A 15,303-nucleotide genomic window follows, 5' to 3' on the forward strand; every position below is an offset into this window, starting at 1 on the left:
ATTTTGGTAGTAATTGCATCAAAATTTTAGGAATTAGAGACCAAAAAAGGGGGAAAAAAAGCATTTTTCTAGTTTCATGACAATAACTTGTGTGTAAGTGTATGGATCTTTCTGAAATTGTACTACATGGTTCCATATCACAAAGGGAAAGCTGGAATTGAGTTTGGGGGTAATTGCCCAAAACGTTTAGGAATAAGGGGCCAAAAATAAGCTTTTTTCTAGTTTTCAGACAATACCTTGTGTTCAAGTGTATGGATCTCTCTGAAATTGGTCTGCAAGGTACCATACCACAAAGGGAAGGCTGGGATTGATTTTGGGGGTAATTGCTTCAAAATTTTAGGAATTAGGGGCCAAAAAGGGGCAAGTAACAAGCATTTTTCTAGTTTCAGGACAATTACTTGTGTGTAAATGTATGGATCTTTATGAAATTGTACTACAAGGTTCCATATCACAAAGGGAAAGCTGGGTTTTGAGTTTGGGGGTAATTGCCCTAAATGTTTAGGAATTTGGGTCCAAAAATAAGCGTTTCTAGTTTCCAGACAATAACTTGTGTGTAAGTGTATGGATCTCAATGAAATTGTACTGCAAGGTTCCATACCACAAAGGGAAGGCTGGGATTGAGTTTAGGGGTGATGAATCATAAGGGGGTTCAAAAATTTAGGGGGGGGTGATTTTGTTTCCTTTTTTTTTTTTTCCTTTTTTTTTTCCTTTCAAATTTTCCATTTTAAGTTGGTTATTTTTTATTTATATATCAAAGCAAATAATAATGATATGGTTTGATTTCATAAAAAATTGAAATATTGGTGTTCTTCATATGCTGAATCTAACTGTGTATTTAGATTCTTAATTTTTGGTCCCGTCTTCAAATTGGTCTACATTAAGGTCCAAAGGGTCCAAAATTAAAGTTAGTTTGATTTTAACAAAAATTGAATTCTTGGGGTTCTTTGATATGCTGAATCTAACCGTGTATGTATTAAGATTTTGGATATTGGACCATAATAGGTAAATTAAATTTTTTAAAGTTCTTAGACCACATTCATTCTGTGTCAGAAACCTATGCTGTGTCAAATATTTAATCACAATCCAAATTTAGTGCTGTATCAAGCTTGAATGTTGTGTCCATACTTGCACCAACTGTTCAGGGTTCGACCTCTGCGGTCTTATCAAGCTGCGCCCAGTGGAGCATTTTATTTAAAGATCAAACAAAGTTTAATTTTAGACCCTTTGGACCTTAATATGGACCAATTCAAAAACAGGGCCCAAAATTCAAAAATCTAAATACACGGTTAGATTCAGCATATTGAAGAACCCCAAGAATTCAAGACTTTGAATTAAACCCCATTGAAATTGGTCAAGAAATAAGCAATTTATACAAAGTATTATAAAAGTATTGATTTTGGGCCCTTTTTATACGACCGCAAAAAAATTTTGCGGTCGTATATTGGTATGACGTTGGCGTTGTCGTTGTCGTCCGAAGACACATTGGTTTTCGCACTCTAACTTTAGTTTAAGTGAATGGATCTCTATGAAATTTTACCATAAGGTTCAATACCACAAAAGGAAGATTGGGATTGATTTTGGGGGTTATTGTACCAACAGTTAAGGAATTAGGGGCCAAAAATAAGCATTTTTGTAACTTCCAGAAAATAACTTGTGTGTTAGTGTATGGATCACTCTATACATTGTACCCCAAGGTTCCATTTCACAAAGGGAATGCTGGGATTGATTTTTGGGGTAATTGCCTCAAAATTTTAGGAATTAGGGACCAAAAAAGGGGGAAAAAAAGCATTTTTGTAGTTTCATGACAATAACTTGTATGTATGTGTATGGATCTTTCTGAAATTGTACTACAAGTTTCCATATCACAAAGGGAAAGCTGGAATTGAGTTTGGGGGTAATTGCCAAAAACGTTTAGGAATAAGGGGCCAAACGGACCAAAAATAAGCATTTTTCTAGTTTCCAGACAATAACTTGTGTTTAAGTGTATGGATCTCTCTGAAATTGTACTGCAAGGTACCATACCACAAAGGGAAGGCTGGAATTGATTTTGGTGGTAATTGCCTCAAAATTTTAGGAATAAAGGGCCAAAAAGGGGCAAAAAACAAGCATTTTTCTAGTTTCAGGACAATAACTTGTGTGTAAGTGTATGGATCTTTATGAAATTGTACTACAAGGTTCCATATCACAAAGGGAAAGCTGGGTTTGAGTTTGGGGGTAATTGCCCTTTACGTTTAATATTTGGGGCCAAAAAGGGGCAAAAAAACAAGCATTTTTCTAGTTTCCAGACAATTACTTGTGTTCAAGTGTATGGATCTCTCTGAAATTGTACTGCAAGGTACCATACCACAAAGGGAAGGCTGGGATTGAGTTTGGGGGTGATGAATCATAAGGGGGTTCAAAAAATTTGGGGGAGGGACTTTTTTTCCTTTTTTTTTTCTTTAAAATTTTCCTTTTTAAATTGGTTATTTCTGATTAATATATTAAAGCAAATAATAATGATATGGTTTGAATAGGTAAATTAAAATTTTTAAGTTCTTAGACCACATTCATTCTGTGTCAGAAACCTATGCTGTGTCAAATATTTAATCACAATCCAAATTCAGTGCTGTATCAAGCTTGAGTGTTGTGTCCATACTTGCCCCAACTGTTCAGGGTTCGACCTCTGCGTTCGTATCAAGCTGCGCCCAGCGGAGCATTTTATTCCTAAATCGTTAAGGTCATAACCCCAAATCAATCCCAACCTTCCTTTCATGGTACTATGATGGAACATTGTGGTACAATTTCATAGCGATACATAGACTTATACTCAAGTTATTGTCCAGAAACCAGAAAATCCTAGTTTTTGACCCCTTTTCGGCCCCTAATTCCTAAACGGTTTGGGCCATGACCCCAAAAAATCAATCTCAACCTTCCATTTCAGGTATGGAACCTTGTGGTAAAAAATTCATAGAGATCCATACACTTGTACATAAGTTATTTTCATGAAACAAGAAAAGTGCTTGTTTTTTGTCCCTTTTTGGCCTCTTATTCCTTAACAGCTAGGACAATAACCCCCATAATCAATCCCAACCTTCCTATTGTGTTATGGAACCTTGTGCTACAATTTTATAGAGATCCATACACGTATACTCAAGTTATTGTCTGGAAATCAAAATGTCTTCGGGCGAAGACGCAGACATCGCCATAACAGAATACAAACGCACAAATTTTGCGGTCGTATAAAACGAAAAAAAAATTGACATTTAATGATTCCTTTAAAAAGCCATCTGACAGTTTTGACGTAAATGGACAGCAGGTAGATATAAGATTTTCTCTATTCAAAGCGGTTTTCAAGATAATAGTCAAAACTTGCATTTTACCCCTATGTTCTATTTTTAGCCTCGTTGGTTGGCAGGCGGGGTCATCGGACTCATTTTTAAATCTAGATACCTCAATAATGATTGTGGCCTAGTTTTGTTAAATTTGCCCTAGTAGTTTCAGAGGAGAAGATTTTTGTAAAAGTTAACGACGACGGACGACGGGTGCCAATTGATGAGAAAAGCTCACTTGGCCTTTCAGCCAGGTGAGCTAATAAAATACACATTTAATTTCTTTTCTCTGTTAGAATAATCCAATTCAATATCATATTGAAACATGCTGATAAATTGTCAGACAGTCTAATTAAAATACAGAACTCTGATTTCGTTATACTCATATGGAGTATAACGAAATCAGAGTTCTATATTTTAATTAGACTGATTGTCAGAGTGCATATAGCCTGTTATAAATATAACTGTCATCGCAGTTCAAAATTGGTACAAATAATAAAAGAAACTTTTATTTTTTTCTCTGTAAGAATTATCAAACAATACCATATTGGAACATGCTGATAAATTGTCAGAGTGCATATAAATTGTTTACTTTACTAAGTAAATAAGGGGGAATTATGTACAATCAATGGGAATAGGTAGTAAATCTGAAGAAAAAAAACCTTAGTTTTGAGTCGAAGTGAAATACTATGCAGTGCAGTATCATACCCCTTGCAAACAATGTTGAAGGGTATATAGGAATCAGCTTGTCTGTCCAAGCTAAGTTTTGAGTCCTTTGTCCAATTCAAACCAAACTTTGTACACTTACAGATTATGATGTGTTAACTTTGCAGAATGATGGATTTTTATGCCCAAGCTCGATATAGTCTGGTGTATATAGGAATCCTGTCCGCAGTGGCGTAGCTAGGCCATTTTTACGTGTGCGCCCGAACCTTGGTGAGGGGTCTGGGGCCTCAGCGGGTCCAGGGCAGAGGACATCCTAGTAAGGTACGAAACCCCCCTGAAGCTCACGCGTTATCAAGAAAGAGATACCACTTCTATCATTAAAAACTCATCAATAGCAACAACTTTACGACAAAAGAGATGACTTCAGCTTCCCAATTGTGAAATTTCCATTTCTATGTAGCAACACACCAGCAGCAACTGCATATGGAGTATATATCTCCCAACTGATACGATATTCCAAAGCCTGCATTTCCTATCGTGATTTCCTTGATAGAGGGTTTGTGCTTTCAAGGAAGCTATTGAACCAAGAGTTCCTAATGGTGATGTTGAAATCTTTCATTCAAAATATTTACGACCGTCATCACGAGTTGGTTGACCGTTATGGAATAAAATTTTGACTGTAAACGGGGGAATGCGTCAAAGAGACAACAACCCGACCAAAGAGCAGAAAACAGCCCAAGGCCACCAATGGGTCTTCAACACAGCGAGAAAATCCTGCACCCGGAGGTGGGCTTCTGTTTCACAGGTGACGACGGATATGTTTCAATTTGCTGTAACCACAATCACGTCCTCTTTTCCTCGAATGTGACCTACTGAATTAGAACTATTAGCGGGTTCGAACTTACATGAGCGACACGACTAGTGAATCATGTGGAGCAGGATTTGTTTACCCTTCCGAATCACCTGAGATAACCTCCGGTTTTTGATGGGGTTCGTGTTACTCAGTCTTTAGTTTTCGATGTTTTGTTTTGTACTGTTTTTAGTCTTTTCATCGTTTTTGTCGAGCCTTCGACTTTAGTCGAAAAAGCGAGACATAGCGATCCTACATTCCGTCGGCGTCGTCGTCGGCGGCGTCCACAAATATTCACTCTGTGGTTAAAGTTTTTGAAATTTTAATAACTTTCTTAAACTATCCTGGATTTCTACCAAACTTGGACAGAAGCTTGTTTATGATCATAAGATAGTATCCAGAAGTAAATTTTGTAAAAATAAAATTTCATTTTTTCTGAATTTTACTTATAAATGGACTTAGTTTTTCTGCCGGGAAATATTACATTCACTCTGTGGTTAAAGTTTTTAAAATTTTAATAACTTTCTTAAACTATCCTGGGTTTGTACCAAACTTGGACAGAAGCTTGTTTATGATCATAAGATAGTATCCAGAAGTAAATTTTGTAAAAAAATAAATCCATTTTTCCTTATTTTACTTTTAAATGGACTTAGATTTTCTGCCAGGAAACAACACATTCACTCTGTGGTTAAAAGTTTTTAAAATTTTAATAACTTTCTTATACTATTTTGGATTTGTACCAAACTTGGACAGAAGCTTGTTTATGATCAAATGCTAGTATCTAGAAGGAAATTTTGTTTTCTTCCAGTTAACATTACATTCAGTCTGCAGTTAAAGTTTTTAAACATTTATTAGATTCATAAACTATCCTGGATTTTTACCAAACTTGGACAGAAGCTTCTTACAATCAAAAGATAGTATCAAGAGGAATATTTTTATTGATTTACTTCCTCATTTTTGTTGAGCCTGCGATTAACAGAAAAAGTAGGCGAGACACTGGGTTCCGCGGAACCCTTACGAATTTTTCATTTTTGTCATGGCATTGTCAGTTTGTTTTCGACTAATGAGTTTAAATATCCCTTTGGTATCTTTCGCCTCGCTTTTATAGTCTAGTTTGTTTGGGTTTTTTTTTAATTTTTTTTTTCATTTTAGGATTTAGAATTTAATGGTCATTTGTTTTAGAGAGAAAAAAAATCCAAACCAGATACTTTAAAATATGTTTAAAATGAGATGTGGGGTAAAACAATCAATCGAAAAATATTCAAAACTTTAGAGATAATAAAAAAAAAGCAAGTTTCCATCTCAATGTTGTCGTTCTATTAATTATTTTGACTTCATCCAATTTTCTCACCCTTTTACGCGCAAATTTTGTTAATGGACACATGAAATAATTAATTTTCATTGATGGTCAGGTGTAACATAAAAATGCAAGCCACTTATCGTATTTCAGCAGATAATGAATTGCTTTAAACAATAGTAAACTGAGTAGAATTCACAGAAGATACAGACTTTGACATAAAATGAACAAATATCTAATATGATACCATTTGAGTAAAAAGTAAATTTCGTCACTTTTGTCTTCAATTACAAGTCATTGAAGAAAGCATTATAAAGATCATTTGCTTTTAACCAGTTCTAATTTATTTGAATTAAAATTTATTTTCTCCAAAATTCATGTGCACGCCCGGGCGTTTTGACGTAAACGTAGCTACGCGCCTGGTTAATTCTGGGTTCTTTTTTCGTAGTTGTTCATAGCAAAAGATTCTTTAAAATGAATAAGATTTCTGGTGGTTGACGATGGCAATCAAAGGATAATAATCATGATGGCATGTCGGCTCATCCAAATAGGAATAAATCTACTCCGTATGTCTTCGGCAAAATAGGTAACTGTTTGTCGCCAGACAATAAAGAAAGTATTAAACTAAATTGACCATCTTTATATATATAATATATAGTATGATTTGCATAATAAACATATCATTTTTAACAAATAAGTTCATGACACTGTCAGATGACTAAACGACAGTTTTTGGACCAGGGGATCACCTCCAGAAAATTATTAGTTATATCATATTTAAAGGTAAAATAGTTTTAACAAAACAGCAGGTTAAACTTGTGTTTAGTCTAAATACGAAATACACAAATACCCTTCAAAATACTTAAATGCAATTTCTCTTTTGTGGATTATATGGTGAATAGAGCAATTTTTCAGTATCATCTTGATTGAACAAAACAAAAAAAAAACCTTTTTATTGAAAAAAAAAATTTGTTACTGAATATATATGATGTAATAGAACAATATACTCATCGTGTCGAAGTCCGATATAAAATATAAGGACCGTTTAATTGTTGTTAAGTAGATAACAGCAACATGAATAATGCGATAATCGTAAATATAGATGTGTTTTTTAAAGGCATTGCAAAATATTTCAGGATTTATCCACAGAAAATGTTATTTTAGAAACATCACCAATTCCAGCTTCAATAACGTCACCACCCTTAAGACCACCTACACCAGAGGGCGTACCAGTTAGTATGACATCACCCTCTTCCAGCGTCATATATTTACTAATAAAGCTGATCAAATAACTAATGCTAAATATCATATCCGCAGTATTTCCGTTTTGTCTCATTTCACCATTCACCTTCAACCATATCTGAAGATTTTGAGGATTAGTAATTTTATCCTTTTCAATAAATTCGCCTGCTGGAGTGGATGTATCCCAACCTTTAGACAATGTCCACGGATGTCCATTCTTTTTTGCTTCAAGTTGAAGATCTCTAGCGGTCATATCTAGGGCAACAAAATAACCACCAATATATTCCTTCGCTTTCTCCTCGGGAATTTGGAATCCTTTCTTTCCAACAACAATACCTAGTTCTACTTCATGATGAAGATCATTGCAACCAGGCGGAAACTGTAAGAGATATAGAATAAAACCTTCGATGATAATTTAAAAAAGACTGCAAACGGGATAGATTTTAATGACAGGTGGCAAAAAAATATATATATATATGTAGGACTCAAATCTATGGCGGGTTCCAAATCTATGGCAGATTTCTAATCTATGGCAAATGTGACGTTACAAACGTCAAACAAATCAAATCTATGGCAGATTTTTGTTTTCTCCAAATCTATGGCAGATCTTAAAATTGCGTAATTTTCCGGGGGAAAAAAGTAACATAAAATATCACAATTAAATAACGCCATATTAAATCGTCGCCGCCGCTAACGATGGCGGAACCTATAGATTTGAACACCATTCCAGATGAAGGTATTTCCCTCGACGACAATTTGCGGATTGTTTAAAGGAAGATTTGAGCTATTATCCGGAAGAGGGACAAAATGTGCTGTACCTGCCGAAGCCCGCTATTTTCAGTACCGGATATTTTAGAAAAGGAGTTGTAGTAAATGTTTATTGTCCACGGCTGGCAAAGTTTATAAAGTGAAAGATGAAATTACTGGATTCCAATTTGATTTAAATCGTCATTAAATAAAAAAAAAATGTATTAACGATGAAAAAAAATTTAAGTGAAAATTCAAACTGTTCATTTTATATTTATTTTTTTAATATAAAAAAAACTGCCTTCTTGTTTGTTAAGAGACTTACTAGTTGGTTTAATGAATTGGTTAAACAGGTATCATGCACCGATTAGAAAATGTTTATTTTAATCTTGAAGTCTGTATTAAGGTATATGAATTCATCATTTATGAAATTTGTTGGTTGCCATCACGATTTGGTTTTGACTATTATAGAATGTTTATAGACATGTTCCCGTACATTTCCACTTGTTTAAGACAAGTCATTGTTCATATGTACTGCATTGTTTTACATTTGCACAAATTTTGCCATAGATTTGGAAGCAACAAAAATCCGCCATAGATTAGGAAATTACAAAACTTGCCATAGATTAGGATTATAAAAAATCTGCCATAGATTTGGGATGACATGACGTCACATTTGCCATAGATTAGGAATCTGCCATAGATTTGGAACCCACCATAGATTTGAGTCCTACATATATATATATATATATATATATATATATATATGGCAGTCAGCAGGGTTTAAGAACATCCGTTGTTCGACCTGCTAGTCAAATGAGTTTTGTTAAAATATACTTTTTCACTTTTTTGGTCTTTTGCGAAAATGTTGTTTGTGCTGTATTTAGACCCCTCTACCAAGAAATTTGTTTTGCATAGACACGTATAAAAATTGAGGTTTTTATCCAACGCAATCATAAGTTTGAACGTTGTTTTCAATTTAGACTTGTATATATATATATATATAATTTATTTGTTCAGTGTATGTTCACTGGTGTTAATATGTCCTTTGAGTTAAGCCATTTCAGTTGATATTTTATAGTGTGACTTTCTATGTTGTGATGTTACACTATTGTTTCAGAAAAGGGGTGAAGGTTTGGTACCATTAAAACGTTTAAACCCGCTGCAATTGTTTGCACCTGTCCTAAGTCAGGAATCTGATGTTCAGTAGTTGTCGTTTGTTGATGTGGTTCATAAGTGTTTCTCGTTTCTCGTTTTTTATATATAGATTAGACCGTTGGTTTTCCCGTTTGAATGGTTTTACACTAGTAATTTTTGGGGCCCTTTATAGCTTGCTGTTCGGTGTGAGCCAAGGCTCCGTGTTGAAGACCGTACTTTGACCTATAATGGTTTACTTTTATAAATTTTGACTTGGATGGAGAGTTGTCTCATTGGCACGCATACCACATCTTCTTATATCTATATATATTGTAATTGTTCAGTTATCAAACTCTCATTGTATAGATCTATGTATAAGTCAATGTATGAGGGTGTGGATGGGGGTTTACAGAATAAAGAATAATGGGCAAAAAATATAAAGAATAGAGAAAAATGGACCAAAAAAATACAGAATACAGAATAATGAGGTGCTAAAATATAAAGAAAAGAGAATAATGGACAAAACGTATAAAGAATAGAGAAAAATGGCCTAAAAAATTAAAGAATACAGAAATGAAGGATCCCCATCCAGACCCTCATGTATGGAGCAGACCTTACATTTCCAATGTAAAGTAATATGTCCTTTATTTCACGTTTTTGGATAGGTGCAGTGAGCAAAGTCACCAAACGTATTTACTGAAACTCAAAGGGCATTACATACTTGTATATACATTGAAGGAAAAGTCAAGTTTAAGAATAATGCTAGTTTCTTTTCATTCTTTTCAATTCTTCTTAAGAAAACCTGTGTGAAATCTGTCTCATACCATTAAGGCACAAGTCGATGAGAAGAATACTGATTTTGGTTACAATAGAAAATTACAACCGTGAAACAAAACACAAATATTGTCTATGAAATATCAAGCACTTTAAGAACAATATTTTTAATTTTAGAAAGCTTCAATTTTTTTTACTAAGTATGAGTTGTCGTTTCCCAAAATAAGATGCTTATATAATTATGTTGACCATTCTTTCTTTCTTTATGAAAAAGAAATCGATTAAGTTATGAATAGAAATATACAGATGCCCGATTGTTCTGTGTTTAATATCCAGCAGCAAATATAACACCCAAGTTAAAAGGTTTATGTAATTTATGAATATGGATCCGTTTTGTACTAGACCGACACGCTTAGCGGTTTCATCCTAGTTCCATTGTGACAGTACGCAAGAAGCCATGCCACCCTACCCGGACATATAGTTCGCACTTTGAACGAGCACGAGACCATCGACGGCAAAAAAAAGTAGCAGTCAAATGTGTCGAGATAGTCCTATAATATAATACTTCGTAGGTCCATATCGGTACAGCAATGATAGTTAACAAATGTCCGGAAAAAAAACGTAGAATGCAAACGATATGGACATACGATTTCTTATATTATAAGACTAGTGTAGAGATCGGACTTTAATTCAATGTAAACCCTATTGTCATAATTATTTTATCAAGACTTGCATACAAAACTACATATAGGGGTCTTTTCTTTGCGAGAAAACAACATATTCATGGAGAATTCTGGAAAGACAGGTTTCTAGAAACATTTGGGTCGTTATAAAGATGCATGTTCATTACACGTGGTTCATTATTGCTCCAATGTTCATATACCCGCGAATTAATATTTACCTCTCATTTGTACCAACCACCTCACAGTTAAACCTATTCAGAAAGATTATGCACGTCTTCTCGTGTTTGGTCAATATGTTTGGCATAATCAACAACATAATCCATTAGGGTTTTAATCAATCTGATTAAAATAGATCCTGGTTCTAAGCGTTGCTTTCTTTTTTAGCATTTAGCCTGGACACGTAGGATCTGTATTTTAATCAGATTAGGTTTTAATGTTATGAATTTAAGCTAAGGGGACGACCATTTGATATTCTGGGGGGGGGGGGGGGGGGGGGGCAGGAGGATTTGTTTTGGATCGGTTATTTATTTTTGTAAACTAAGAGGACAGATTATCTATTTTCTGCACTATTGAAGCAAGATTTTTCATTTTCATCAAAGCAAGGGACTGATTATTTATTTTCACAACTATATTTATATTATTCGAAAACATACAATTTTTAAATTATTTGTTTATTATAAATGATTCATGTATAGTCAAGTCATTATGTACCATTTAATCAGAATTAATTATTATCCTCTGCAGAAATGAATCTTCTATAATCCCCAATGCATATACATGTATTGCATACATACACAGTATTAAAGTTTGGTTGTAACTAAGGCTCTTTTAAAAGTATTGGCAAACATGTTTCGCCGAGCGGAGTTAATAATAAAATTACTAAATTACAAAATGAATGCAACACTAACAGAATACAGAACATGCAGAAGGGCAATCAATGGACAAAAGACAAATAAATAAGAAACATTGATCCCGAAAAATCAGGGGCTATGTCTGAGGGAGAACAGAACTTGCTTCTTGCAAGGCACTCACGGTGAACACAATTTGATATGGAGACAAGCGTTTGGTTTTGAAATTTCCTACATGAGGCATTTGTCTCAATGTAGTTACGGCCCTGATTTAATAAAAGCGAGGTAAGTGTTCCTGAGACAATTAACCTCAAGTTAAATGAAACCAATTTTCTGACATTTCAAGTATATTTAAATAATATTTATACTTTTATTATTAAAAGATATGGGAAGTGTTTCCCGATTTTTTTTTTTTGGAAAAAAGATGAATTTATGAAGAATCTGGTGCCATCTCATACTTTCGATTAGACCTGCTGAGTTATTTATTTTCAATACATTGCAAGTCAGGTAATTTATTTTCAAACTACCACAGAACAAACCATTTATTTTTGTGATTATCAAGGCTGAGTTATTTATTTTCAAAATCCTCCTGCCCCCCCTGCTGCCCCCCCCCCCCCCAGAATATCAAATGGTCGTCCCCTAACGTTACTGCATCTCGGTGTTTTGGTGATATTTTCACTCAGCCACTGAACTGTTACAAGTATGTCTACGGTTAAGCCACTGAACTGTTACAAGTATGTCTACGGTTAAGCCACTGAACTGTTACAAGTATGTCTACGGTTATATGCAGGTCTGGGTGAGGATTACAGAAGAGAAATAGGCACTGCAAATAAAGAAATATTTAAGAGTAAGCTAGTTAAGAAGCTAAGCAGACGTAGTCAAGAAACCTTTAAACATAGGACAATTTGGGGACGAATTTCAACATACCCTAATAGTTTCTCCTTCAGATATATAGGTGGTTGTTGGCTTAAGAAAGACCAGTGGATATGGAGGAACCGGGTCTCCACGTTGGTCAGCCAAACTCCTTAAAAATAAATAAAAAATAGAATTTGCAACACTATTTTTTCATACCTTTATTGGATGGCCCTGCGATAAATATGATGTCGTTGGTTTTGTAAATATAATTGGCTTTTCTGGGACTTTATTTCCAAGTTCTTCTGCATGTGCCCTTCAATATCAAGCAAATACAAGTGAGTAAGAAAATACGATTCATCAATTTATCTTACACTGCGCTAAGCCGCGGAATAAATGTAACCCCCAAAAATATACAATATTTGAGCATAGATGTATAAATATTCATACATCTATGATTCAAGTTACAATAAAATCATACATACTGCCGAAAATGGCGACACATATATATGATACATTTGTTATCATTTAAACATGTGTCTCCCAAAAAACAAACGGCTCTTTTGTGTTTAGGCGATGTTTCTTTTCTAATTAACCCGCAACGTACGGATGTATAATCACCGTCATTACTCTCGAAGATTAGTGAACGCCAGTCACACCTGCACAAAACTTTTCTGCTATATTCAACAATTGACACAAATTAAACATAGAGAATTTGACTTATTTACTTGTAACTGTAAACTTACTTGTAATTTCTTCCTACTGCAACAATCTTTTTCCCAAACACTCTAAACTGGGCTAGTCGATTGGATGCCATTTGATCAATTTAAAATGTAACTGGAGTTAACTCCCTTTCAACACACTATGATAAGAAGTTTTTTTTCAAAGGTTATATATTGGGACAAAGATAATATACACACGTTTGTCCTGTAAATAGAATAGTCGCGTATTTACATACTAGTAGTAAAAAACATATATAATTATATCAATATGCGGGAGAGATACGTGTTTACTGATTTACCACTGTCCGTCCGTCTGTCCGTAACACTGTCAATTTTCTGTCGCATTTTCTCAGCAACTACAACTTGACTTTCATACCACTTACATGTAATTGTTCTGGCTATGCAAAAATAATTGAGGTATTGAATAGACACCAATTACACAGTTATTCCCATGCATTTGTATATTTTTTGGCTATCCCTACTTTCTGTTAATTTTCTTACAAAAGTAAACGTTTAGAAATGCACGAGTTGTTCGTTGATTCGTTGTCTTTGTACGTTTGTCCGTTCGGTTGAATCCTGTGTTATGATGTTATTGTGGTTTGATGTATTAACTGCCCAATATTTTATGCCATGATGTTTATGGATTGGTGTTTAACCGATCCAGTGACAAATAGTACATGCATATCAGGACGACAACATGTTAATGGGGGGGGGGGGGGGGGGGGGGGGGGGGGGGGGGGGGGGGGGGGGGGGGGGGGTAGGATGAAATTTAAAAAAAAAGGCAGGACAGGAGTTTTGAGTAAAAAAAAGGCAGGATGAGCAACTTTGCCCAAAAAAATGGCAGGATGACAATTTATGTAAAAAAAGTCAGGATAAACTAATAAAAAAAAAGGCAGGACCGAATAGAGTGAAAAATAAAAAGGCAGGACAGAGATTACAACTAAAAAAAATGCAGGACAAAATTTTTCATCCTAACCCCATAAAAATCAAATGGTAGCTCCCTTAATTCATCAGTCAGATGTAATTGTAGAATTATGTTTATTTTTTCGACATTTTTTTCATGTTTATTATCATGATAAAATTACCAGTAAATTTTATGTTTTTTTGTACAAAATATTTTGCAACTACAATGCTGAAAACCGTTTTCCGTCGGGGGGCTTCGCCACCCTGAACCCCCTACCAGGGCTCTGCCTTGGACCTGCTGGGTGCCTTAAGCGGCCCCAGATCCACTGCCGCAATTTGTGCCTACAGTTTAATGGATACCTAGCTACGCCCCTGGGTAGCAATCACAAATCATGATGAACATTTTGATAAATTGCCAACTTAAAGTTGGTCAGAAACTTTCAATTACTAAGATTGCCTTAAGCAACAAAATTTACCTAAGATTGATAAGGATGGAACGATTTTTAGTAGAAGACAACAAGAACAGGAAATGACCAAGATTGACCAAGATTGATATCGATGTTGATCAATCTTTAGTTCATTTAATTGTAGTATTTTGTAGACGTGTCTTTTCATCCTTTTTCCTTTTGGTAATGGTGCATTTTTGTCTATGCAATCGCACTCAAATTAGGGTTTAATATAGTTTTAGGATGTAGTTCACATTGAAAAATACTCCTCATGTATTGCTCATCAATCTCTAGTCTACAGTAGTGAAAATCTAGACTAGTCAGCTACTGACTTCAGCTTTAAGATTTATATTTCCCACATCAACTTTTTAAGTGGACTTTCCATTTACCTTATGGCTTATTGTACCAGACTTCGTGGGCTCAAATACCGGGACACAGAGTTAATTTGAAAGAAAATAACGCTATATTGTAACACGAGTCAAATACACACTCAAGCAAAGGAATAGGAAAGCTATAATTTTAAATTTTTCATTCAGTATTCTGAAGTCGACACAAAGGTGTCAATGTTGATTTTGTTTCGTTTCGATTTGAATATTATATGAGGCCGAGTTGGACTATTCAATTGTGGTAAACATCAACATGTCTATCTATCTATACATATGAAGTTGATTACAAAAAAAGCCGATCTTATAGGGGTGTATCTCTCGGTATGTTTTAGTTCAGTTAACATCTGCCAATTCTTGTTATTAATTCAAAGGAATACGAACACCTTCCCCATTTTGATAACGGATTTATTATTTAACATTTATTTTTGAAGTCTTAATTCAA

At 34.6% G+C, this 15,303-nt stretch overlaps 1 protein-coding gene across 2 annotated transcripts; it reads right to left on the reverse strand.

The window, feature by feature from the left end:
* Positions 1–6,746: 6,746 nt before the first annotated feature.
* On the reverse strand, positions 6,747–13,259 carry LOC127733320 (uncharacterized). 2 transcript variants are annotated; one of them, XM_052242699.1, is made up of 3 exons: positions 13,151–13,259; positions 12,480–12,576; positions 6,747–7,742 (listed from the first exon to the last, which is right to left on the reverse strand). In XM_052242699.1, exons 1-3 carry the CDS (start codon positions 13,219–13,221, stop codon positions 7,254–7,256), a joined length of 657 nt encoding a protein of 218 aa, XP_052098659.1. In that variant the 5' UTR covers positions 13,222–13,259; the 3' UTR covers positions 6,747–7,253. The 2 variants fall into 2 exon arrangements, with proteins under 2 accessions (XP_052098659.1, XP_052098658.1); XM_052242698.1 differs by lacking the exon at positions 12,480–12,576 and adding an exon at positions 12,624–12,720.
* Between the last annotated feature and the right edge of the window lie 2,044 nt (positions 13,260–15,303).

The sequence above is a fragment of the Mytilus californianus genome, unplaced genomic scaffold (genome assembly GCF_021869535.1).
Source record: "Mytilus californianus isolate M0D057914Y unplaced genomic scaffold, xbMytCali1.0.p SCAF_3, whole genome shotgun sequence".
Taxonomy (NCBI): domain Eukaryota; kingdom Metazoa; phylum Mollusca; class Bivalvia; order Mytilida; family Mytilidae; genus Mytilus; species Mytilus californianus.